We start from the raw sequence: 25621 nt of genomic DNA on the forward strand, positions 1-25621 counted from the left end.
AAGGCAGGATTGCTTCATTTCCGGTAACATTCCCCCTCTTTCTAGCTTAACGTCATCGATCTCAGTGAAAAACCGCATGCCGGACAACCGGAACATACCAACTGTGGTATGACGGCAGAAACTCTGTTACCTACACAATACCCGATCGATTACCTAATCAATGACGCACTCGAACGGTCAAACAACACGTCTTATCAGTTAAAAAAAAGCATTCCTATTCAGTTTCGTCAGACGGAACACAACATTATTGTCCACTGAACTGCCGGACTCCTGAATGGTTTGATCCATCAGATGATTTCCAGCAGCTGAGAGCGGCCTGGAGCGAGGAGAACTGTCATAACAGCAGACTGGACACACTGCCCGGTGTAATCACAGCAATTAGACCCACACCAATTACTAGTTTGTAACAGTAGAAAGGCATTCTGTGATTTACATATAACGGCAATTACTACTAGAATAATTATAATAAATAATAATGAGATGCGTACTAGTAAACACGTCCTTTAACTTAATTAAAAAATGGACACAAGGACACTTTCCCCTGTATAAGTGACAGGGTTATTATCTGCCTGTATCCTGCAGAGATGACAAGATTATTAAAAATTAATCTGACCTTCCTCCAACTGCAGGAGACAGAGAAGGACACTATGACTGGAGTCATAACTGCATAAGATCCTCATATATATACACATATATATAGAACCATTTGTGGCACATATGTAGAATGATGTCCAGTATTCTCTTTAGAGGATGTGGGTTCAGCAGGGCTGAGGAGGACTGTCATGTATTTTTAAAGGAGGCATTTTATAAATAGTCTCATCAAACCTGCCCTCATTTGGCTTTTATGGACTAAAAAAAAAAAAAAAAAATCAGATTCATTATAGATAAGGTCATCAGCATATTCCTCTTACAGCCGCAGAACATGACAGGTGGTACAAAAGTAAAAAATATATGTTGAAAAACATAATAAACATACCTTAAAGGTGTATATATATATATATATATATATATATATATATATATAAAATCTAAAATGAAGTCAGAGTTATACTAATATGCAAAAAGGCCAACTGAGCATTACCATAAGATAAAATATTCATGACCCACTTAGAAACTAACTTCAGGACTGGTGCAGAGACTCAACACCCAGATTATTCCCTGTGGTTAGTGTAGCTTTCTTATTTTTTCTCCTCAAATTAAACTTCATCCATTTTTTTTTCCTGAGTTGCAGCTTAGCACAAAGTGGCTGCTTTTGATTTCAAATATTCATTTTAACATGGAAGGACAAACTTAGCCTGTGATACACTGAAACACTGCTAATCAATTTCCTGACTGGCCTGCCATGCAGAAAAGAGGAAAAGAAGCAGCTCCACTACAGCTAATGGGTATGAGCTAACGGTGTCTGTGAAGGGAGTGGACGGCTCTACATGCAGACCAACAGACGGACATAATACAGATCTTTTATGTTTATTATCAATCAGGTTCGAGGGGCACAAACTGATCACACTGGAAGCTTGTGTTGTTTTTTCCTAGAAAATGTTGTTATACTGTAGGTCATGTGTTGCAGGAGGACACTGCTGCAATTCTTCTCGTTTCAGTCAATAACAGGAGCTATGAGCCGACATGTGTTTCCATAGTAACACCCAGTAACATACTATACTGGCAAAAAGGAGGGGGAAGCATACATATATAAAAGCTTTATCTATGAGAATCAAAAAAAATCCATACGTTAATACACAATTGCGTAGCATGCCTACAAAAAGCTTGTTGATGCTCTAAAATCATCATGATTCCATAAATATATATGTCTTTAAATGTTTTATGCAATACTCATGAAATCACAGCAGAACGAATCATGCCTGCAGTCCCCTGATGTACTGCCAGGCAGCAGACATAAGCTCAATCTGACATGGTTAGCTGTTCACTGCGCTCCAGGTATACTGTGGCTTTGGCCAGCGAGACAACTGACTGATGTCTGTGACGCAAATCTGGCCAAACACACCTGGTTAGAGCACCTAAAAGCAGGAGCCGACTCGACCTGAGCAACAAAGATCCTTCTTACTCACTGAGACTTTCTTTGAGCGAGTGCATGTCCATACTCGCCTGTACCTGACCGAGACACAGGGAGGTTCAGAGAGCCTCCCATCAACCCACAGAGGCATGTTGTTAATTGCCCCTCCTACACAAAAGCACAACAAAAAAAGGCCTTAAAACCCCAGAAAGCCTGCAGTTACACTCAGAACATTTGTCTGGATCCTCCCTGTGTTTGACCAGAGGGGAGAGCACATTTCTGTGTTACAGTAAAATGCTTCTCTCATTGTGAAAGCAAAGACTACACACACACAATGGTTGGGTTTTACAGGGCGAGTACACATATTTGAAGAGCACACGGCTGAAGTCAGAGTCTGAATATAACTACAGCTGCTACAGTGTGGGAGGCAAGCATGTCTGCAGTTGGTGCGGTTATCAACTGCAGAGCTGGGGAAAAATCTCCAACTGATTTCATGCAAACAGATGAACAGATGACGCTGAGGATCAGAGTGAATCATATCATTTACAAATGGGAAAAAAAAACACCATAAAGTTTCCACAGCAACTCACTGGCACGCTGCGGTAGTTTGATTCAATCATTGCCAGAGAAGAGATTTTTTTCTAATTTCCACATTAACAGCTGCATCTGGTGAACACAGAACTCCACGTCAATAATAGAAAGACTGAAGAGTTAGACGAGTCAATTAATATCGCTCTCAGCAAGCATATCAACTGAAACAGGGATGAAGACGCAGCTTAAATGTGCTAAGGAGATTAAAAACTTTCCAACATCAGTGTCAGAATTATGACCAATAGGAACACACCCTAGTTTCTGGTAAACCAGAAGGTGCATTATTATCTAATGTGATGAATAACAGGGAGAAAGTAACACAGATTATGTCTGCGACCTGTCAGGTAGTGTAATCAAAGGTATGCTGCCCACTGACCTGCTGATAAAGGGCTGGTATGTGGAGCAGGGCTTTACACAAGTCATGTGTATGGGAGTGATAAAAACTGATAAATAACTGCAACAAGAGTAAAATCCATCTAATTGAGCAGAGCTACAAATTAAGATGACATTCCCTGTGCTTTCATGTTGTATAATCCAGATTATTACAAAAATATTGAAGGTCAGTCAAAGGTCAGTTATGAGGCTGTATTCGGTCTACTTCACAACACGTGATAAAGCGACTATAACTGTAGCGTGCATTTGTCTTTTTGGTTAAACAGCACCCTGCCTCATGCCCAGTCAGTCACATTGCTCACATACAGAGCCACACTCCACCCCTCTGCCTGCCCTCCAGCAGTTGGCAAAGTGGTGTCATCTCGAGCCCTCAGCTGTTAACTCAACCATGGACTGGACCGGCAGCTGCCAGTGACTGCTATATCATCACCACACTAGAGCATCAGCATCACTTGGTGTTCGATTACATCAATGCTTAGAACAAATACTATACACATAAACACAGGAATAGAGACGAAATGTTGCATATGTTTAATTTTTTAACAGGTATTCTTGATTGGAAATGTGCATCTTGTATCTGCAGAGCTGTCACAGCTGGAAGCTTCATACAGGAAACCAGACTCTGGAGTCATTGTGAAAGAAGGAGTGCTTTGGCAAAGCTCGCAGATTATAGGAACCTGGAAGGAGAGAATGAGTTATATTAGCATGAAATTATTAGCTAAATTCAAAATGTCAGATGTTAAGAAAAAGAGCAGCTGTGTATCTTCTATGTGTGGCTGTAAACTTATTACATAACTCCTGTAGATCTGTTCTTAATTTTCTAACACGCAAATTAAAGAGCAGACCAAATATGCCGAGTCTCTGGTCCTTACCTGGTCCTGGTGTTGTACCAGCCCCGTTTTGGAGTATTCTTTTAGTTCTGGATGCAAAGACAGCAGAGGGCCCTGGATGTTTAGACTGGTCATGTTTTCCAATGTCATACTGTCCCGGGCCTGGGAGAGGAGGGTCCTTGGGGACAATCACAGGAGGTGCCGATATCAAATAATACCCCTTCCTTTAAACACAGTTGACATCGTTTGTAGTTGTTAGTCAAACCAGAGGACATACACAGAAAAACATACACAGTGATTCACTCACAGCGCAGAGATCTTCTTCACTGGTGGGACCGGTGCCTGATGTGGACTGTAGGCCCCTGGTCCGGGCACGTGGTTATCCATGAGAGGAGGAATCCTCTGTGTTTTTGATTTGAAAGGAGACAAGATGGCACTGGAGCTGTGGCTGATTAGGCCATTCCTCGCCTCATAGTGCCCTTTTAGAACAGTTGAAAGTTATTATAAGTGCAGATTTTATAGACAGTAAAACAGGAAAAAAAAATCTTACCTGGCGTCGGCACATTTCTGACCGGGAAGTACGAGTCTCTTTTTTGTTTTGAAAGGAAAGATGAGGTGCCAGCTGCTGTGGAGAATGTCTCTCTATTAACACGACCGACCTGTGCAGAAACAAAAAGAAACAACCCAAGAAGCTTCACAGCGAGTGACTCAATCAGATTATATGATCAATGTACGCACATCGTATTGATTCGGAGCTGGGGTTTTATGTTTGGGACCATCCCGCTGCACGCCCACTGGCTGCCGGAACACCCTGGAGACTCCAATGTTGAAGTCATTCTGGTTTGTGAATGGACCCTGCAGGCTGTATGCGTTTGGTCCTGGCGTGGCTCTCTGAGGCCTTCTGGTGAGCTGACAGAGAGAACGATATGATGATGACACTTTAAGACTTAAAGGGTCTAAGCAATGAACAAGACACACAGAGGCCAAGTCAAGACCACCACATGGTCTAGGCGACGGATTGGACAACTGAAATCATTATAAATAGCCTCCTCACCTGAGGAGCAACAAAACCTGTGGTGCCCTTCTTTGAGAAGGAAGGGCTGTTGACTTCAGAGCTGAAAATACTGCCATAGACACCTGGCCCTGGATTTTCATTCTGGAAAAAAAAAATATATGTTGTACTCTTCTTGTTTAGTTTATGGTGAGAGAGATACACTACCTACCAAGACTTGTTTAGAAAACCTCTTCGTCTGGGAGGAAAACCCCTTCTTTTCCTCATTTGATGTCATTTTTCTTTGGTACTTTGTTGGTATTGAACATGAAACTGTATAGGATGGAATATTATCTGCTGTTAAACAAAAAGTACCACGTTAAGTTACATTTTGACACATTTGAGATTAAACAATGAACTAAAAATTTCACTTAGACTCACTTTTATTAAATCCTCGGTACACCTGGCCCATGGTTCAGGTGGATATCAGGCAGAACCAGTGACTGCTGAAGTTAAATCTGATGCCACTTAAACTCCTCGCAGGTGGCAGCAATTGCCATTGCGACGTAAAAACAAAGTGATTTTTTTTTAAGAGGCTGCCGTCTAATCGCCAGACTTTGGCGCCACCTGTCGGTGGAACAGCAGCAGGCAATGGGGCGCTTTTTTTTTACGCCAACCACCCGAGTGTGTGTTTTGTTTCTAGATCTCGATCCATCATGGCGATGCATGCTAAGTCGACTCCGCCGCAGATCCCCGACACACGCCGAGAGCTCGCTGAGCTGGTGAAGAGGAAACAAGAACTCGCTGTAAGCCCGCGCTACTCTTCATTTCTTAGAGGTGGAAGGGGTGTTTGGTGTACGAAGTATAGCTGACTGAATTATCCGAGTGGACACGCCGTTAGCCAAGGCCTCACTAAGTGCTATGCTAATAATAGCGGTTCCTAACGAGCATGTAGCTAACGCTTTCTTTCTTGGCTTGCATAACCTGATTAGCTATGCGTGTATGCATGTTTCATCACTCATCACTTAGGTCTGGTCAGTTTGTGGTGTGAATACAAAACATTTTATCCCTGTCTCCCATTATTGGAGCGCAGTTTACTGGATATGCTAGCTTGCTAGCATGGCTACATATTAGCCGCCACCCGGTTTGGCAGAGTTCTCGCGTTGTTACCGCGATAGCTTGTGTTCTCGTGTACATACACAGCATCCCTGGTCACAGCACTGTAACAGTGATTGGTTTAACAGTCATTCGTTTTCTTCAATGTCACAGGAGACGCTGGTAAACTTGGAAAGACAAATATATGCATTTGAAGGCAGCTACCTAGAAGATACTCAGATGTATGGCAACATCATCAGAGGATGGGACCGATACCTCACCAACCAGAAGTAAGTGTCAGATTAACAAACGCATCAGAAGAAACTGTTATTTCTTTTAAAACAGAAGCAAATATTATATAATGAGAGATGAATAGGATTTTAATGACCTTGTAAACCCTGAAAAATGATTTATATCCATCTATCCATCCATTTTCAACCACTTATCCTGGGCCGGGTGCGGGGGCAGCAGTCTAAGCAGGGACACCCTGACTTCCCTCGCACCGGACACTTCCTCCAGCTCCTCTGGGGGACCCCGAGGCGGCTCCTCTCGATGTGAAGGAGCAGCGGCTCTACTCTGAGCTACTCTCGGGTGACTGAGCTCCACGCCCCATCTCTAAGGGAGCGCCCAGCCACCCTTCGAAGGAAACTCATTTCGGCCGCTTGTATTCGCGATCTAATTTTTTCGGTCACTACCCATAGCTCATGACCATAGGTGAGGGGTGGAACGTAGATCGACCGGTAAATCGAATCGTAAACCTTCTTCGCCAGGACAGACCGGTACAGCGACCGCATTACTGCGAAACCTGTCAATCTCCCGCTCCATTTCCCCCTCACTCGTGATCCCCGAGATACACAAACTCCTCCACTTGGGGCAGGAGCTCTCTTCCCACCCAGAGAGGACAAGCCACAATTATTTATATTTGTTCTGTTATTCTTACAGGAACTCCAATAGTAAAACTGATAGACGGAATAGGAAATTTAAGGAAGCAGAGCGTTTATTCAGCAAGTCTTCTGTCACGTCAGTTGCAGTAAGTCCTTCTCTTTTATTTGTTAGTTTAGTTTAGTGTTGATCATATTTGCTGCATAACAAAACACAACATTTCTGCCTCTGTTAAATGGTAGGCGGTGTGTGCACTCGGTGGGATACCGGACCACATGAATGAAAAGCGTGAGTTGTTGTTTTTGCACAACTTTCTCAGATCTCAGAGCATTTTCTTCTGTGACGAACTCTAACCTTTTGTTTGGATTTGTTCAGGTGAGGCAGGCAGTGGTACAGAAAGTGACGCCTCTCCCGACCTTCAGAATCAAGAAAACGAACCCAGCCAGGAGGACACAGAGGATGTAGACTCAACGCTTCAGGACCTAAAACCTCAGAAGGCTGCCTCCTCCTCCTCATCAGGCAGCCACCATGGGAGCCACAAGAAAAGGAAGAACAAAAACAGACACAGGTACAACATCCAAGACTTCAGAGCAGCAGCTCTTTGTTTAGTGTCATCCAGCCTCAGGAATTTTTGATTAAGGAGCCAAATGTATACATGTATGTGGAGCGGCTAATGTCTATAAAAGCATTTTTTCCTAAACAAATTCAGTTAATGAAAATGGTTGTTTTCAGAATTTGGATGTGGAGAATCCACCAAAATGTAGAAATTTCAGTTACGTGTTATTGCACGTATGATACAGCCTTCTCTTTGGAAGACCTCATAGTTGGACAAATATAAGATGGGCCTGCTCATAAAGCTACCTCTGTTTTCCAAAGCGTGTCTTTCGGACTGGGCCTTGTATTGACACAAAAGTTAGAGTAGTCTCATTGGAGAGCTTGTTAGTGGAAGTGCTGTTTATATGAGCGCGATAGAAGTCTTAATGTGGTTAATGTCAGTGACACCGTGTTTTCTCTCGACTCAGGCCTCACTGTTTCTAACCACATACACAGCAGGTGCTCCATGTAGTACACTGCTGAGATGAAGCAGTGCTCTCTCTCTCTCTCTAAAGTCTGGACTGCAGTGTTATGTACTCGTAGGGCTTTTAGACTCAGGTTGGTGAACTAACAGCTGCTGCTCTCTTCCTTCCCCTAATGCTGCCCCCCACCCCAGTCCTTCTGCCATGTTTGATTATGACTTTGAGTAAGTCTGAATTTTACTTCCTGCTCCTGTGGTGTTTACATCCTGTTTGCTGTAAAACCCCCCCCATCCTCAACTTCTCCGTCATTTTTCTTCCCCCCCCTCCTGCTTCTTTTGACTTAGTTTGAGTTGACGCCTGCTTGGTTTTCAGTCATTACTGCATGTCCGACACTTCATTTTTGAATGCACATCCAGCACTCCCATTTAGATTTTCTTGCTCGGTAATGGGGTACTTTCATATCTTCCTACCACAGATTCATTTTTACGTGTGCTTCCTTAGCTCCAGCAATGATTAAATAATAAAAAAACAAACATTGCTGGTTGCTTGTGAGATGATGGGTTGGCTGGAGAGAACAAGAACCAATCACGCAGCCATTTAGTGTTCTTGTTCGGGCTTGTTTTTTGTTTGTTTGTTTGTTTTTTTAAGGCTTCTTCATGGTACAATAGTAGTGGCACCGCTTTTCACCATAATTCCCATCAGAAGGTGTTTTTTTTCTGGTGGTAATATCTAATGCAGCCCTGATTCTGTTTTGTTTCAGGTTTGACATGAAGGTTAACAAGAAACCAAGAGCTGTAAGTTATCTCAGTTATTTTGTCCGTTAAGTAAAATATGAAAAGTTGCAGCATCTAATTCTTTCTAATCTCTCCTCCTTCAGGATTATTCAACTTAAACACGCCTGAACGACCTGGATACATGTAGAGAAAAACAAGATTTCTGAACTTTGTGAACTTTGTATGCCTTTCGTTTTTTTTTCTTTTTTGGTTGTATATTTCAGCCCGTACTGTATGTATTGCTTGAAACATTCCCCACTCGCCACATACACTATGGTCTGGATTACCATTTTTGACCAGCCAATCCAAGTAGAAATAACGGTGTTGCATGTTACTCGTGGCTTTATGAGGCCCATCTCTGGTAACACACCATCTTGTATAGTTAAAAAAAAAAAAGAATGAAAAAAGACTGTATTTATTATGTAGCTAATTCTCATTTTTCACATTGTAAGTACGTTTTTTTTTTTTTGTTAAACGTCACGTTGTCGTTTAACCCCCAGATTTTTATGACATTTGTTTGTTTTGCAAAAAAAATAAAAACTAAAATACCGGTAATGTGAATTTACATTCCTTCAGTCAGCTCTCATATAGTTACTGCATGCCTGGCTGTAATAATCACCCTACATTTCTGTTGTTCCTCCTGTCGAGCTTTAAGTCATTGTTGGATGGATTCCCACACAGAAAGTTATTTTTTTTTAAGGAGCCCAAATATCTGTGTTTATGTAACTAATGCAGAGGATAGCCAGAACATTCTCTTCTGTCAGTTCTCAGCTTGTTTTATAAAAATATTTACTTAAATAAACAAAAGTTTGATCTCACGGCAGACAGCTGAACATTGTCTGGATTTTCTCAGTCGTTAAGTCAAAGCTTCGTGTGTGTGGCTTAACACTCGGGAGAGATTTTGGTGAAGAATCTGAAACATGCAGCATCCCAGTTTTGTCAGTAGGTGGTGCAAGAAGACATCGTTTTAGTTTGGATCTAAAATGACTGGTACAATATTTGACATCTTTTCTTCTTCATTCACCTATTTATATTTGAATGGAATCATTTCTACAAAACATGTTCTTGTAATTGCATTAAATGGAGTGAATGCATACAGACATTCATTTTAGAATAAGAAGCACAATGTCAGACTACAGAGAAGATACACAAAATAAACCACTGCAGATGAGGTACAGGCAGCAAAATGTAATACTACATGTTTGTTTTCCTATTGTGTCATTTGTTAAAACACTCCCAATCATCTGATGAAATTATTTAAAAAATACCCAGCAGTACAGCAGCAGTAATATAAACATATTGACTCAATGTTAATGCTTTAACCAGACAAGAATTTATCATAAGTTCTTGTCAGGTTCCTTCAATTATTTTAATAAATTCATAATCTCTGTGAATGAAAATGAAAATGAAGAAAGCTGTGACTTGTGGATTTACTAAACTGAGCCTTAAGGCATCAAAGCCTCCTAAAGTTGTGATATTCCACCACAAAACCACATGTTGCTTTATGTGAACTTAACTTTAACGCTAAGCTATCAGTCTTCTCTCCCAGTGCTCAGCCAGAGAGCGACTATTCCTGCAATGTTCTTGTATTATTTGAATCTTTGGATTAAAGAACACATTAAAAGCTTCCCCACTGTGTATAATTCAAAACCTGAAGCATCTGAATTCTGCAGTGAGCAGCACATTAGTCACAACTGGCCTGAAACATCACCACATGCAGGGACGGAGAAGGAAACAGCGCCTGCTGACAAACACATATGATGGAGGGTCTGACTGGGAAAAGTCCATTCCTGGAATGCATTCCTGGGTTTCGTGCTGCTCCACCACCACCACACTCACATTTTATCTGGTACGAATGACACACTGACAGTTTTTCACTGCTCTGTCTCTACAGCAGGCAGTTAGCATTCTTAGCGTGGCCGGTTGTTCCACTACTTTTGTCCAGACTGAAATATCTCAACATCTGCTGGATGTATTGCTGGGAAATTGACACAAATTTGTGATACCAAATATTTAATTTAATGCTTAATACTTAGGCTGATGTCCTGTTTTTCCTGTAGTGCCATGAGGCCATATTAGCAGACTACTTGTTAACATACAAACACCAAAAACACACACAACATAATGCAATACATGGGGTGTTTGACTGCAGCTTTCATTTCTTCACCTGTGTTGGTGATTCTTGATTGATGAGAGCACAGGTTTGGAGACATGCTGCACATTTTTCTCCCAGCAGTATTAATTTTACAGCCTCTCCCATCATGTCTGGTTCAGCTCATGTAGATAATGCAGAGGCTGCGTTTGGGACCAGGTTTACATGACAGCACATGACTCATCCACAAGTCTCATCCAAAAATGTTTAACATCTCCAACTGCGTAATGCGATCTGGCTGGAAAAACTCACAACATAAATGAATTCCACATGTTCGACCTTGGGGTGTGTGAGTAATGAGGCATGAATGTACCATGTGTTTTACACCACTTAACAGCAAATCTTACAGCTTCATTTCCTGTCACTTCAGGAAATGATCTGGAAAGAATTGACCAATGCAAAGCTTTAATTCAGCTGCTGGAGACCAAACCAGATTCCTTCAGTTGTATTTAAATGACTCAGTTCTATGGTGTTTTAATGGAGGATGAGCAAACTGCCATTTGTTTTGCTGTTGGAATCCACTTTAAACTTAAAAATGATAGCTATTCTGACACTTTGGCTGTGATTTTTATTTAGTTTTCAAGGAAAACTTCAATTGTATCAATAGACAAATTTGGGAACTTCCTATATTTTATATATAAAATCTTTACATAGTAGAAGGCCTCAAATTAACGAAAATATCTGTAAACAGCCAGGCAACTACGGTATTAGCAACACTTATAAAACGGACACTAAACACATAAACTCACCTTTAAGCGGTCACTTGGAAGCGCAGCACACTTTTCCATCTTTCCACCTGGTGCTTTACAAATTAGGGCCAAGTCTGTCATGTAAACACTGTTCCGTGTTTCCATGGCTTCCATTGGTAGCTAACAAACGCGCTAGCTCAGCTAGCTAACAGCCGGCAGAAGTTGTTCAACATTAGCGACAACAAACTCCGCCCATTTTAAGTGAGATCATGTGATTGGTCAATTTACAGAAGGTCCACCAATCAGAAAGAGCTGAAAGTATACTTTTCTACCTAGCAACAGCCGAGGCGGCAACATTGTGATTGGCAGACACATTTGAACATGTTTGAAGGATGCGTCTTTCTCAGAAACACCTGTTTATGTTATGATTTTTGATTGTCAAATTATAAATTGATAACTGATAATCTTTTAAATGTTATTAATCACCAGTTACTCTTCTTTTGGAGCCACCCTCAAGTGGTTATTTTAGGGACTGCAGTGTTTCGCACCCTTGTTTCAGCCATTTTTTTTTTACGTCCCATTTAAAGCTGACGCTCCACTGAGGATGTGAAAGCTTGAATATTCACTAAGGACCTTCACCCCCATCCTTCCTCCTCTTTCTCCTCCTCCTCTTCCTCCTCCCCCTTCTGCTTCTCCTGAGACCAAACAAGACTGTTGTCCAACATCCCCGAAAACAAGGTCAAACATATTTCAGCAAGAGTCATGGGAAAAGCTCGAACAAATAACAGCGCCACATGTGCCTTTTATTTTTCAGCTGGGATTAATGTTGTGATAAGATTTTAAAGAGCAGACTTGTTGCCACAAGTCAACAAAATGATGATCAGAAGCAGGAAGTAACAGGAATATACACAACTGCATGACATGTTTCTGTTTATGAGTGAATACCTGAGGCCTGGGGATGGAGAAGTACCTGTCAGGCATGACTACAACAGCATCAAACCCTGTCATTTTCATATCCTTTCCTTATTTTATTTATAGCCTGTTCTAAATGAGGTCAAAAATAAATATCATGCTCAGTTTCATTCATTTATTTCTGTCTAATTCAAATGTTTTGGGCCTTTTCGAGTCTAAAAAATCAGTAAACTAGTCCTCTGTTCGCTCCCACTCAGACACTAGACTGGCACAGCCATCATATAAACATAATCAGTGCGGATCAGTACAGAAGGTCTGAACTGTAAATATTTATGTAGGTTATGTAAGAAATAGTAAGGGAAAGTCTTCATGGAACGACACACAGAAAACCTTCTTTGGGAAACAGGGTAAAGGGTTTCAAAAGAAGCTTTTTATAGGAAAAATGTTGATAGTTTAAGATGACGTAAAGGTTATTAAAGGTTTGGGAGTAGTTTCATGTGTGTTACTGAGAATGACATGTAATCTGCCTCAGATTAGGTACAGCTGCTAAAACCCAAAGTTTTATTATGGGCATGTTGGCTTGCTATATATTAGCATCTGCATGTTAGCATGACAACATTATCAGCATATAGCAGTGTGGTCATATAAAAACATACACAATTATCGACTGTCTTTTATCTGATGACATTTTATTGCATGTACACAAACAGAAACTGAATTAAGCTGAAAAGAAACTACGTTCAACAGCTGATACTAAAGGACAGATAGAGACAAGCAGCTTAAAAATCTTTTAATAAAAAGTAGAAAGATTTTTGCATAGGTTGTAACATTTAAATTCTTGTTTTTTGAAGCTGTACAAACCAGTTTAATGTATCTTTTGTATATTTTATGGGCTCTTTTATGTGCAAACAACAGAAAAAAAGACATTGCTGCATAGTTTAAACGTACATTTCTGTGCACCAAAGGCTGAAAAGAGTTTGAGTTGTAAACACTGAGCTGTGCGTCAGCTTTACACTGTGAGCCAAGCAGGAATATTGCAGTGTTCTGGTGCAAAGCTGAGATTTAAAGGTGTCTCTGCTGGTGTCAGCAGCGATGAGGCTCTTTGATGTCGTGATGTTTAGATGGGAGGTGGTCAGTCGTCATTGTTGCAGTCTGTGCAAAGAATCTGGTCACGGTCGGGGAAGAAGCCGGAGCCCACCAGGGACACGGAACAGCGCGAACACTTGAAGCACGGCTGGTGCCACTGTCGGTCCTCAAAAGAAATGTACTTCCCATCTCCGAAACCTGCAGGACAAACACACAGCACATGAGCAAATAACAGAGGACTGTTTCATTCAGGCTGGAAAAACACGGTGGAAATAATGTGAATTAATTCAAGATAACATCAACAGTTGGCAGTAGGAAAGAAAGTACTGCCAGTTCCGTGTACCTTCAGGTATTTTGATTCATAGCCGTGGTTTCATTTAAATCCTCTTTATTTGCTCTGCAGGCACAATTTTTATTGTTTTGATTCGACGTTCTGTTTTAACATGTTCTTAGAAAAGATCTCTGCACGCTACCCAAACAGCCCAAAAACCACTGGTATTTACAGTCAAATGTTGAACACAGCGCAGTATTTAGCAGCTAATTACTCTCTGACGGGTGAGTAGAGACCAAAAACGTAACTAATTATTACATTAATTGATTATATTCCTCAAATAACATTTGAAGTTAAACAGAATTCACAGTTCATTCGACCCTACACAGGAGATTAGGGCAGCCTCTACATTTAAAACCTGCGTCATCAGACCGCTCAGACCTGTTTGTTAGAGATGATGGTTTTAGGCTTTACTGACTCAACAGGAACTATCAGAGTAAAGCATGAGAGTCCTGTCAGGTGTCACTGACCTGTGATGGCCGTGTTGCAGCCGGCACACTTTTTAGCGTACAGGCTGCTGAAACACTTTACACAGTACGGACTCTCCCCCTGCGAGGTGAAGGGTTGACCGGCCAGCAGCGCTTTGCAGCCCGTGCAGAAGAAGCACTCTTTGTGCCACACCTTGTCCTTGTAGGTGACGCCTCCTTTAGTCAGAGCCTGCAGAACACACACTAGATCAGCACAAAGTCATGTGAGTCACATTAAGATCCTGCATTAGCTTTTTCCTGATATGACACCACTGAGGCACACAAAGCTGTGGCTGCTGCGGCATCAATAATGACATTAACTGAGGGTTTTATCTGTTCTGGATTATCAACTTTGCCCAAAAGCTTCTCTGATGTGACGCTGATTTCCTTTATTTGATTGTAAATAGGATTTTTTTAGACTGCTTGACAGAAAAAAAGACTTCTGAGGATAGTATATGTCAGTGCACAGCACCGAGAGTCTAGTTGTTGTTTTAATGCCACAGGTGAAAACAAACCAGCTTGCAGTGTCGGGGGAGTCGAACCTCAGACTCCTGAACATAAATATAACATAATGTTGTCAATGCGTCCATATGTTCTGTTAAAGGTAGGGTAGGAGATTTCCTTCTGATGCACTTTTTGTTAAATTAGTGTAACTTCTCTTTACAATCCGTTAGCAACCAATTAGTTTGGCAGTTTCTCATTAAAACGAAGAATATTAATCATCTGTGGAAGCTATAAAACGCTAAAAACATCAGCCAATCCTCCGGGTGGACCCTGCGCAGAGTATTGGCTGGTTGTCACTCTCTTCCTGCTCTGCGCGCACCAGAGAGGTACGTGCATGATGGCCGAAGTCACAGACCGCAGCTCGTCTTCGGGTAATGCGCGTCCATGTGATTGGGAGGCGTGGCTTCGGGGTGAGCTCCGAGAGAAAGGGGCGTGTGTTTACTTTCGAAATCTGGCTGACTCTCACTGAGTTTTCAAAATCTCCTACCCTACCTTTAACATAAACATAACCATGAGGGGGCATTGTCACAGTAACCATGACCTTTAACCTGTTACAATCTAGATCCAAGCAGTTTATTCTTGAGCAGACCCTTGTACAAAATGTAGAGAAACTCCATACTATAGCCTGTACAAGAACAGGACGGACAACATGAAAACATGAGGAACTGAATGAGCAGAGTAAGTGTTGCTGCCGGTTTCACCTTCTTGCAGTGGCTGCACTGAGGAGCAACCCTGCCCTCATAGCACGGCACACAGTAGTAGTTGTTGCTGTCCGGGATGAAGGCCTCAGCACCGATCGGCTTCTCGCAGCCATGACACACGAAGCAGTCCTCGTGCCACGTGGCGCCGTCGTACTCCAACATCTTTGACCCTGTCAGAGAGAGACGCAGCAGCAGAACAGGACGAGAAGTGAGCTGCTTTTGATTGTTTGTAGATATTTTTCTGAGCTTTCTTTTGATCTGTGTTGTAGCTATAAGCTGGAATGAAATCTGATGATGACGACTAAATCTGTTTAATATGCCGCACAACCACTTCGGCTTATCTTGCATCAAAACATTGTGACAGGCTGAAACAGAGCAGAGCCGCAGCTTTCCTTCTTTATTTATTTTATCCGTTTCATACGCAGCTGCTGCTTCATTCCCACACATGTAAGAGCGACACGCTTCACTGCAGAGGTTTATAAAAGCCGGGAGCCAGTGATGCCTATGAAATTGGACGTCAGATCCTTTAATCACCGGCCTTGTTTTACGACTTCTGGGACCCGTCATGCAGCCTAAAGGCATGACGATGTTTTGTACTTGAACTTGGCTGCACTTTTAAGAAACGAGGGTAAGAGGGCAGCAGCTTTTAAAGGCATTCCAGGCCGATCAGAAAGTGCAGAAAATGACTGCTCAGTTCAGAAAAGAACTGGTGAGTTATAATATCCCACAGTAACCCACACGCACGGGTAATTTTCAGTCATCTGACACCGCTGCTGTGCTCAAACTGAAGATATTTTCAGCAGAGCATGGAAACAATCATTCTGTCACATCTATAGCTGTCACACCCCCGATAACACAAACTCATTAGCCTGTTTCATTCCTGCAAAGACAGGGTGTGAACTTTTTGCACTGGTGCAGTCACCGCTGTGCCGCCGCAGAGGTCTATGAACATGCTGATGTAGATAGGAGTCTGTATTGTTTCTACCTGGCATGACAGTTTTGTCGCAGGCCACACACTTAGAGGAAAACTCATTGCAGTAGCAGTCGCTGCACACCAGCCCGTCGTCCTGGCTGGTGAAGGGCTCATCTGCCAGCGAGCGGTCGCAGCGGAAACACCGGAAGCAGTGCTCGTGGTAGTGTCTGTTCTCGTAGAAGAGCTCCTGAAACAAAAAGATGGAAAACAGCTCAAAATGAAGGTCTAGAACCGAACCTACAGACACTGTTGAGTTTATACCAGGCCACAGTAAGAAGGTTCCTGGGGCCTTTCTGTATCGAGTTCTGTGCCTGTGTGGGTTTCGGGCATTCCAGCTTCCTCCCACAGTCTAGAGACGTGCATGTTAGGTTAAGTGGGAACTCTAACTTGGGCGTATGTGTGAGTGTTAGCGGTTGTTTGTCCCTCTTTGTTAGCCCTGCGATAGACTGGTGACCCGTCCAGGGTTTACCCTGCCTCTTGCCCACTGACAGCTGGGACGGGCTCCAGCACAGCAGTGACCCTGTAGATGGATGAACCACAGGAAGCAGTTATTTCTGTCGTCGTTGTTCTCCTTCTCCTGTCTTTTTTTCTCTCTTCATCTTCAGTCGTCTTCCTCTTTTCTTCTTCTTCTTCTTCTTCTTCCTGTCCACCTGCCCCATCATCTTCACTCATTCTCCCTCTCTCCCTTTGTCCTCCTTCTACTTTTTGATGGCAATTATAAATAGAAATATATATAAAATAACCCTTATTTAATACACTGTGTGCAATGCTCCTTCCCAGAACTGTTTGTTTATTCTGAGTTTGATCCCATACGTAGAATCCTGCATCAGACGTGTGTTAAGTTAATAAAAACAGTTGATCTGTTATTGTTTCTCATGTTCGCTCACATGGAAGTCTGAACCAAAAGTTCCCTTCGTACTACGACACCCTGCTGATCTCCAAACAGAGGAGACCTAACACAAAAACAATAACCCACTTAATTTTTTTCTCTTTAGCAGCTGCTTGTGTTCTAGTTCATGTGCAGTTCAGGGAGACAAATGTCCCCATTGAACAGTGGGTGAAAAACTGATTTTTGAGGCGTGGGGTATCACGGGAGAGAGAAGGATGAAGGATGGATGTTGTAGCATGTTGTGTGGAGGAGGGACAGCCAAAGCAAGCAGAGGCAGAATTTATGTGCTCCCACACAGGGAAGTCCATCATTCACAGGACACTGGTGGCCTCATGGCGTCTGATGCTGTGGGTGTTTCCCTCGGGGTCATGCTTTTCATTCTTACTCAATAAAAACTTCTAAAGGAGCTTTTGGGAATTACTGACAGTATGGTGGTTTGTAAGAGAAGTGGAGTCAAACATGTACAGTTTCTTTTTGGTTATTTTTGTCATTCTTCATCTCCTCGTCTTCCTCTTCTATTTCTCCTGCTCTCCTCCTCATTGTTCTTTTCATATTCTCCTCCTCATTCCTCCCACTTCAGCATGCTGAGGAAGATTCTCAGTCATCCAGGTCATTTTCATTGAAAAGGTTGAAGCGAGGCATCTGAGTTTTCTTGAAGACGTTTCTCTGCTCCTCTGAGCAGCTTCATCAGTTCTAACTGTGTGGTGGGGAAACAGTGACTCAGACAGTCAGACCAACACAGGTAAGTATGGAGACATTTAGACCCACCCACTCAAGTCCTCCACCACATATAAACCACCACACAGTTAGAACTAATGAAGCTGGAAAACGATCCAGACAAAAGTCTAAAAAGTGAACATTAGAAATAACCTGTCTGTTTTAGTGGAGAAAAATTGGTTCTTTCCCTGTTTATGTTCATAATCCACATGTGTTTGAGACCAGATGAGATATTGTTAATGGCATGATAGAGGGAGAGACTCGGTGTACCTTTGCATTGTGTCCAATAATTTCCTTACACTGCTGGCAGGTGTTGGCATACAGGCGGTCGTAGCAGGGAATGCAGTGCGGCTTTTCCTCCACCTGGATGTATTTGCGTCCGTACAAGGACTCGTCGCAGTTTTTGCAGTCGAACCGGTCGCTCATGATGTCCTTCTCTGGTTGATGTCCTGCAAAACAGAGTATTCACAGGAAGAGGAGGAGAAGGAGGAAGAGGAGTGAAATTAGGAAGACAGAGAGAAAGCAGGAAGACATTTTTATATCAAGACCAACAGCAGCAGAGACAGTACAGACATGTCTTTAAAGTGCAGACAGGGCTGGATGAGCACACAGTCAGTGTTGATTTATTAGAAATCAGTAATGATATAATAACTACTTCTCCTATTTCACCGTTACTCACTCAGAATGAAAGCTTAAAATGTCCCTCCCTTTTTTTCTTGAACGAAACCCCCTGTGGCGATTTGACTTTGACCTTTTGAGCAACTGAACAATATTACTTGTAAAGACTGTGAACTGAAACGACACTCTCAGTTTCAAAGAGTCTTTCCTGAGTGATCTGGGCTGTATTTATGAGGCTAGACCCTTCATTTGTCTTCTGTTCACCCCAACTTGTATTGAATTGTTCCTAAAAGTTCGTTCTGCTCCTTTTATAGAGACTCACGGCTACACACTGGATCAAATATTCTCATAAAAGTCTTCTAATGAGACTGACTTCATCCCTAATCTCTGTTGCCTCATGATTTTTTTTTTAACATCCTGCTTGCTTGCGCACATGACAACAACACGCAATCCCACTGGGGACGTGCATGTGTTAGCCTCCAAAAGTTGCTGTTCTCGTCACATCCTCCATGTAGACGCTGTTTAAAGAGTGGCTTTCAGGTAATTGATGACCCGCCGAGTCGTCAGAGGTAATCATCATAATTAAGCTTTGTTTTGGTTGTTGTTGAGAGAATTAAAGGAGTGTAACTGACTAATGAGATTATGTTGAAAATTGATGGTTGTGTTTGGACCAGAACATGGATAACAACACACTAATGAGGCCCAGAATGAAAGCATAGATTTACCATAATTTGTAGGTCAAACCCTGGGTCAGAAGGTGGAAATTTGGCTCGTTAGGGTCATTGCTAAATGGGCACAGACTCCAGATAACCCCGGCCTCCTCAGACTCCTTCCTCTTCTTCCTCTCCCCATCATCATCACCAGCTGGGTTGAAAACAATAACATCACCCAGATGTTTCTTATGAAGGCCGTAAGTGTTGGTCATGTTTTTTTTTTCAGGTATTTGCATCCGGTCTGTAAAGGAGTCGCCTGGTTTACATTCCTGGTGTCGAACATTTTGACTCTAACCTCCAATGACGCTACAGTTTCAGATAAACACATTCTGCTGTCTGGTTGGACCGAGGACATCCCTCACAGTGCAGCCCTCCCGGCAGATAACAGCGCTGCTTCCTCCTTCCAGGGCACCAAGCTGGGTCAACAAAACATGGAGGCACAGCAAACTGATAGAAGACATTACATCCTATGTCTGCTTTCTGTCAGATTGCTGTCTGGACGGGGAAATCAGCCCCGGCTTCCCTCCTAAAACATCTAAAGAAGTTCGGGTTTCTATTCTCGTCCATCCATGCAGGGATAGAACAATGGTTTTCCTTCCGGACATAGTCTTCTCTGGTTTTGTGCTTTATGTTTCTCTTCCTGGACCACAACATCTGCAAACACGTTCTATGGCCTCCAGCTGTTGTCTTTCATCAAACCCTCCTTCGGGCTTCCAGCAGGGAATTTTTATGGGAAGGGAGCCAGAACGCAACACATCTAATTAAAATACTGCAAACCAATATTTTATGACTCCTATAGGACGATCCATTGTAACAGTACAGTCAGTATACAATGGATAACAGTGTAAGGGAGGCAGTCCAGTGAGAAGCAAGGAGGAGGAGCAAATGTCTGCATAGATTTCTACATGTAGGAATTGGATTTCCCTAGGGGACTACCCACCCACCCATCCACCCATCCACCCATCCACCCTAGCTGTCATGGGGTCCTCCTCCAGAAATCAGCACCTTGGACCTCCAGAAAATGCAACTATGCATCTTGGGGAAGAGGATGATTAACCAGGTGAATCACTACAGACTTTTAGGCTGGAGACCTCAGCATGGTTACCCATAGTGAGGCCCTTCTCCAGGTAGTCCACCAGCAGCACTCCCCCTATGCAGACCTCACTAATGTAGAGACTGTGGATGTAAACAGCATGATCTATTTGTCTTCACGCTGTCTAGACAGACTAATATCAGCTGACTCACACACACTTGCATAAGAGGCGTTCACTTTACTACAGGTGTCCTCTTTTGGACCGCACCCAGGAATACTTGTCACCCCTGTTCTCCTCATGACACATTAAACCAAACAGTCATCCATCCTGTCTGAGTACTCGCTCTCTCTCTCTCTCTCTCTCTCTCACACAGACACACAGTTGCTGAAACTATTTAAACCCACAATTCACCTTGATGACTGTACATGTTGGATTCTTCACTGATACGCTGTCTGTCCTGGTGACAGATTTGCAAGTGTGCTCACTTGGTTTTGTTAATGCAGCCAAATGGCAACTGTCTCCTAGGATCAGCCTGCGGGGGCCTCCTGCCTCATGTCCCTTCATGGCTTGTTTTACTCCTCGACAACCTGGCGGTTTCTTACGACTGGAGCCAGGAACTCTGCGAGAGCTCTGCTGGGTGTTACTGTTTATTTTCCCTCAGGAGAAATGTAGACTTGTGTCTGGGGGTTTACAAACCAGATTATTCCATGATGAAAACCACTGTCACACGTAATAAAACCAAGTGGAGCACATATGTAGGTAAGTGTTAAATCTGTCACAGCTACAATTATTAATTCATGGATTATAAAACAGCCTCAGTGCCTTTTTTGGGTACTTTCCCCCCTCCTTAGTCCTCTAAGTCTGAGCTGGACATACAATCACTGCTTTCTCCTGTGCTGTAACACCAGTAAAAACATCAACACTTAAAATAAAACAGGTTTTTAGCCACATTAGCAGCTCCAAATAAAGCAATGTTGAGAGCGCTGGTTGGCCCAAGAAACCCAAGCCCAAGATGAACCTGTGACTTTAAGTGCTGCTGCAGTTTTTTTTCTCTTCTTTACAGTAAAAACCACAAACTGTGCAGAATTCAGTTGATGCAGGAAACACTGTTGGTTTTTAATTACCAGCCCTCTTTACTCTTTATTGCCCCTAAAAATAGATTAGGGTGCCTGTGAAGCTCAGAACAGCCCTCATATTGTGCGACTCCTGGGTTACACAACCTGGATTTAAGGGTGGTGAATGAGAATATTGACAGTACACACAATGCTGTGTAGAAAGTGTAGAGGAGCCCTGCAGCCTGGGAAGGAAAGTGACACCCTCTGCCATACACTGCTATAGAAAAAAAAAACAAGAAAAAGAAAAACAAGCCTGGTCTCTTATACGGCCGTCAGATGACTGCGCTCCCTTTCATCCCCAGTACAAAGACATTCAATGTGGTGTGGCTTCCTGCAGATCACAAGGACAATTTCAACTGCATGCACACAAATCAACATGAGGACACATTGTAGTCTGTGATTAAAGCTCTCACCAGGATGGAAGGAACACTTTTGTATTATTGTAGTCACATGAAACATGGCTGCAGTTTGTCAAGAGAAATTCCACATTCTCACAAGGTAAGAATCTGTGTCAGTCTAGTAAGGCCCCGTTCACACTGGAGAAAGTCAATCCAGCTAGAGTAGGATTGAATCCAGATAGCCTTTAAGCTGGATACGTTCAGACCTATTTTCAAATCTGGCTATCACACACGCGTGTCCGCACTCAATCCTGCTTAATTCGGCTTGTTAGGTGGCACCTTGTAATATACAGAGTCCGTTCCTTCATTTTTTTCCGGTTTAAAATGCAGTTTAATTCTTTGTAGCCCTGTTGTAAATAAACTCAGGGCAAAGCTGTTGTAGTTCGACGGTTGTTTACATACAGCTTTTGTACACGACCCAGACACTGTCCCTGTGAACCGGAAGTATCACGTCGCTAGCTGCATTCGCTAGCTGCATTTGCGTTCAGACCTGAGCCACATTTGAGCCAATCCAGCTAGATCCACATCGGAGAGGTGGATTGAAATAAAGCTGGATATAGCCGGATTTGCGGTGTTCACACTCAACAAAAAAAAACTATCCGATATATCTAGATATGGCCCGAATCCCGCTCTAGCCGGATTGATTTTAGGCCTTAGGCCCCATTCACACTGGAAAAATGCACAGAAGTCTTTCCATGGTGAGTACCACTAAAATCATAATATGATCAGTGACGCATAACCTTGCTGGAAACAAAGTGCTTTTAAAGGTAGTGTCCAGCTCTGTCTCTCCATCTGGCTGTTTGTTTATCCAGTGGAACAATGTGGACTGCAGCTGCTGCTGCTCGACCAAACTGACAAACACTTCTCAAACAATTAAAAAAGTCCCTGCTGCTAACACCCAACAGAGCTGCTGTGTAGGAATTTAAGGCACACTTTGCATGTCATGTCTGTGCATTTTCTAATTTTCTAATAGTGTCATTTTACAGAAGTAAATGACATCGTAAAGACATGCAGCAGAAGGCTGAAGATACTTCAATGTGCTTTAAAGTCAGTTTACAGAAGGATTTCTGTAGATGACATACTAGGTATTCAAAAATAAGGATTTTTCATAGAGAAAACATGTAAATATACATGAACCGGAATACTGGGCTGATTCTGGACTACTGAAATGATGTGATTGTGTGCAACTATTGTTACTATACTCTAGAATTCTAGAAACTCTAGAAAAGTCAGCGGGCCAAGGGTAAACTTCAGGATATAATCTGTGACAGATTGTGGTTCATCCTCTGGGGATTATGATTATGACTATTATTATGCTACAAAAAATAAAGACCCAAAATAATTAAAGTGAGAAGAAAGATTGAAAAACACCAAGCAGAAACTCAAAGACTCTTAAAATCTAAGTGACTTTTGGCGAAGCCGTTGTTGCACTTGGATTCCATTAGCAGGAAAAGACTTATTAAAGTAAATAAACATTCCCCCTGATCCTAAACAGAAAGCTGCTATCCAACACAAATGCATGAGTAAACACATCGTCCTATCAGCTGGTCGGGTTTGCATCCTGGGTGTTAATGGTAACAAATGTTTGTTTTCCGACAGAGACTGTTGACCTGCTGTCTGTGTTTCATATTTAGTGCAGCATTTATTTGTGTTGGGCCTCAGTTTCTGTTGGAGAGCTTTAGAAGGGATGGATTCAGTTATACAGAGGAGAGCAAAAAACAGCAGGCAAAACTCAAACCTTACTACACAAAGATGAGTGATGGACAGTTAAGCTAAATAACTAGATAGAGCTTAGACTTAGCACACAGGTTGAAGCTGCTGGGTTCTGTACACACACGAGCACCTCTCGGCAGCTGTATACCTATATGTTCGGTGCTACTTTCTTCACAAAATGATCTTTTAAAGTCGTCACTATACTTTTTAACAAAGCTAGTCCTGTGGATGTACATCCATAGGACTAGCTTTGTTGTCCCTCTTTGTTTCCATTCTTAACGCTAGCTAACCGCCTGTTGGCTCTGGCTACACATTTCCTTTCCTAAAATGTCCCTCTATACTCTCATCCCAAGCTGTACAAACAGGGGAAATGGAAAAGACAGTGATGTGTGTGTGTGTGAGACTGACTCATGATGAGACCGTCTGTCACTTGGCAATCTGAAATCATCTTCCTTAAACTGCTTTATTTGTCTGAGGCTTGTCCCTGACCAACCTTCAAGAATTTAGGAGGAATGTGACTGTGGTCAGAATGTGGCATTTTTGTTCTACCCTCTGTTTTCTAAAAAAAAAACACACACACACACACATACACAATCCTTTAGGAGGAAAATGCAGCTGATTGTTTCAATAAATGCCTTAATTTGACCCAATGGATTGGAACACATTGGAGATGTGCGGTGATGGAAACTATGAGCGGTGCTGGAGTGTTGGTGGTGGTGATGGTGGTGGGGGGAAAGACGGGTTTGCTGAGTCTCCAGAATAAAATCTGTAACCTGAAGGAGACATGACATCACCATAACTCACTGCCGCCTGGAGGGCTCAGTGCGAAACATGTTTGTATTCAGATACTGAGCTCGTTTGTCTCCTGCATCTGAGCCGGTCCACTCAAAGGTCTCCTGGTTCCCTCTGTTTATCATAAACCCTACTTCAAAGGCTCTCATTCACAGTATCACTTACTCCTTTGGACCCTGATCAGACCCCCTCAGACCCAACAACCACCCTTTGCCTTCATTCAAGATGATTAATGGGTCATTTTCTAACATGGCACTTTATTATTGACAATGTATTCACTTAGAGGTAACAGCAGCCTATCATAGGGGCACATTTGAGTTGTCATGTGGAACAAGCAGGGTGTAAAAATGCTGTAAATATCAAACTTTACATTTTTTTAGCTTGAATTAAGTAATTTTGTGAATGTACATTTTACTAATAAGTGGTTTTAAGTCCAGATTGCAGCCAGGCAAAGAGAGTCTTCACAGCCTGACACATGGGTGTTCAGTGTGCGCTGTTTTCTAGCAGGTGAGGGTCTTTTTACGCAGATAGCCGCGCAAACTCAACCGTATCACACCTTTTAAAAGCACTTAGTAATCACGTTGTTACATCACAAAGCAGTAAATTGTGCCTTAATGATACAATAAAGCCAAACTCACCGCTGTGCGCATCCGCAGCCTCTGGAGACTCCGCCGTCTCTGCGCGATCCGTGCGCTCTGGCCGCTCCAGCTCTGCTGTATGAAAATGACAAGATTAAAATCCTGCGTGGACTCAGACGGCTTTCAACTGACAGACAGAAGCATTTGGTGCTTGAAACCAAAGCATTCCTCCAAACGCCGCCCCCTCTCCTCACCGTACACTCCCTCCTCCTTTTCTCTTTCATTCTCTCAGTTTGTGGAGCGTCCGCGCGGACAGACGGCTGCCTGCAGAGTGATTTCTGGACGTAACTGAATATTTTAAACACATGTTAGACTTTTGAGGATCCTCTGGCGCTGTAAACCACTTCATTATCTCTCTAAACGGAAAAAAATCACTATAATTATCTCATAATATGAGCTTTTTTAGTTGGACTTGTATTGTGAAATCCTACTTGATATCAAAGTAAAGGTCCATCCATCAGCTCTCTGCACACTCATCATCCATCACACGGACGTGCAGACTGTCTCTCACCCCACATCTGCTGAGTTTTCTCGGTTGTATGCATTTTTATTTGTGGTCAGAAACAGACTGCAGGGTGCTGGAAAAAAACAAAAAAG

At 42.6% G+C, this 25621-nt stretch overlaps 3 protein-coding genes across 4 annotated transcripts; 1 reads left to right on the plus strand and 2 right to left on the minus strand.

Moving 5' to 3' along the window:
* Nucleotides 1-3550: 3550 nt before the first annotated feature.
* Nucleotides 3551-5339, minus strand: stpg1 (sperm-tail PG-rich repeat containing 1). The gene is made up of 8 exons (XM_028400141.1): nucleotides 5258-5339; nucleotides 5049-5173; nucleotides 4880-4981; nucleotides 4564-4734; nucleotides 4376-4484; nucleotides 4133-4304; nucleotides 3868-4049; nucleotides 3551-3672 (listed from the first exon to the last, which is right to left on the minus strand). Exons 1-8 carry the CDS (start codon nucleotides 5286-5288, stop codon nucleotides 3599-3601), a joined length of 966 nt encoding a protein of 321 aa, XP_028255942.1. The 5' UTR covers nucleotides 5289-5339; the 3' UTR covers nucleotides 3551-3598.
* A 156-nt stretch (nucleotides 5340-5495) lies between these two features.
* On the plus strand, nucleotides 5496-9137 carry meaf6 (MYST/Esa1-associated factor 6). Of its 2 annotated transcripts, XM_028396153.1 has the most exons (8): nucleotides 5496-5622; nucleotides 6086-6201; nucleotides 6854-6941; nucleotides 7036-7081; nucleotides 7169-7361; nucleotides 8004-8033; nucleotides 8570-8603; nucleotides 8687-9137. In XM_028396153.1, the coding sequence occupies exons 1-8, from the start codon at nucleotides 5533-5535 to the stop codon at nucleotides 8699-8701; spliced, it is 612 nt and encodes a 203-aa protein (XP_028251954.1). In that variant the 5' UTR covers nucleotides 5496-5532; the 3' UTR covers nucleotides 8702-9137. The 2 variants fall into 2 exon arrangements, with proteins under 2 accessions (XP_028251954.1, XP_028251964.1); XM_028396163.1 differs by lacking the exon at nucleotides 8004-8033.
* Nucleotides 9138-13007: 3870 nt separating this feature from the next.
* fhl3b (four and a half LIM domains 3b) lies at nucleotides 13008-25185 on the minus strand. The gene is made up of 6 exons (XM_028399979.1): nucleotides 25025-25185; nucleotides 18274-18452; nucleotides 16410-16584; nucleotides 15425-15594; nucleotides 14223-14409; nucleotides 13008-13619 (listed from the first exon to the last, which is right to left on the minus strand). Exons 2-6 carry the CDS (start codon nucleotides 18427-18429, stop codon nucleotides 13468-13470), a joined length of 840 nt encoding a protein of 279 aa, XP_028255780.1. The 5' UTR covers nucleotides 18430-18452; nucleotides 25025-25185; the 3' UTR covers nucleotides 13008-13467.
* Nucleotides 25186-25621: the final 436 nt, after the last annotated feature.

The sequence above is a fragment of the Parambassis ranga genome, chromosome 2 (assembly GCF_900634625.1).
Source record: "Parambassis ranga chromosome 2, fParRan2.1, whole genome shotgun sequence".
Classification (NCBI taxonomy): Eukaryota; Metazoa; Chordata; class Actinopteri; family Ambassidae; genus Parambassis; species Parambassis ranga.

Excerpts from the sequence above, each read along its gene's own strand:
- stpg1 (XM_028400141.1), bottom strand. The coding sequence starts at position 5,288 with ATGGGCCAGGTGTACCGAGGATTTAATAAAA. Across the intron at positions 4,735-4,879 it reads CAGGTTTTGTTGCTCCTCAG|CTCACCAGAAGGCCTCAGAG; the intron begins GTGAGGAGGCTA and ends TCTCTCTGTCAG. Across the intron at positions 4,305-4,375 it reads CAGAAATGTGCCGACGCCAG|GGCACTATGAGGCGAGGAAT; the intron begins GTAAGATTTTTT and ends CTGTTCTAAAAG.
- meaf6 (XM_028396153.1), top strand. The coding sequence starts at position 5,533 with ATGGCGATGCATGCTAAGTCGACTCCGCCGCAGATCCCCGACACACGC. Across the intron at positions 6,202-6,853 it reads CGATACCTCACCAACCAGAA|GAACTCCAATAGTAAAACTG; the intron begins GTAAGTGTCAGA and ends TTATTCTTACAG. Across the intron at positions 8,034-8,569 it reads ATGTTTGATTATGACTTTGA|GTTTGACATGAAGGTTAACA; the intron begins GTAAGTCTGAAT and ends GTTTTGTTTCAG.
- fhl3b (XM_028399979.1), bottom strand. The coding sequence starts at position 18,429 with ATGAGCGACCGGTTCGACTGCAAAAACTGCGACGAGTCCTTGTACGGA. Across the intron at positions 15,595-16,409 it reads CGACAAAACTGTCATGCCAG|GGTCAAAGATGTTGGAGTAC; the intron begins GTAGAAACAATA and ends TCTCTCTGACAG. Across the intron at positions 13,620-14,222 it reads CTGCAACACGGCCATCACAG|GTTTCGGAGATGGGAAGTAC; the intron begins GTCAGTGACACC and ends TTTGTCCTGCAG.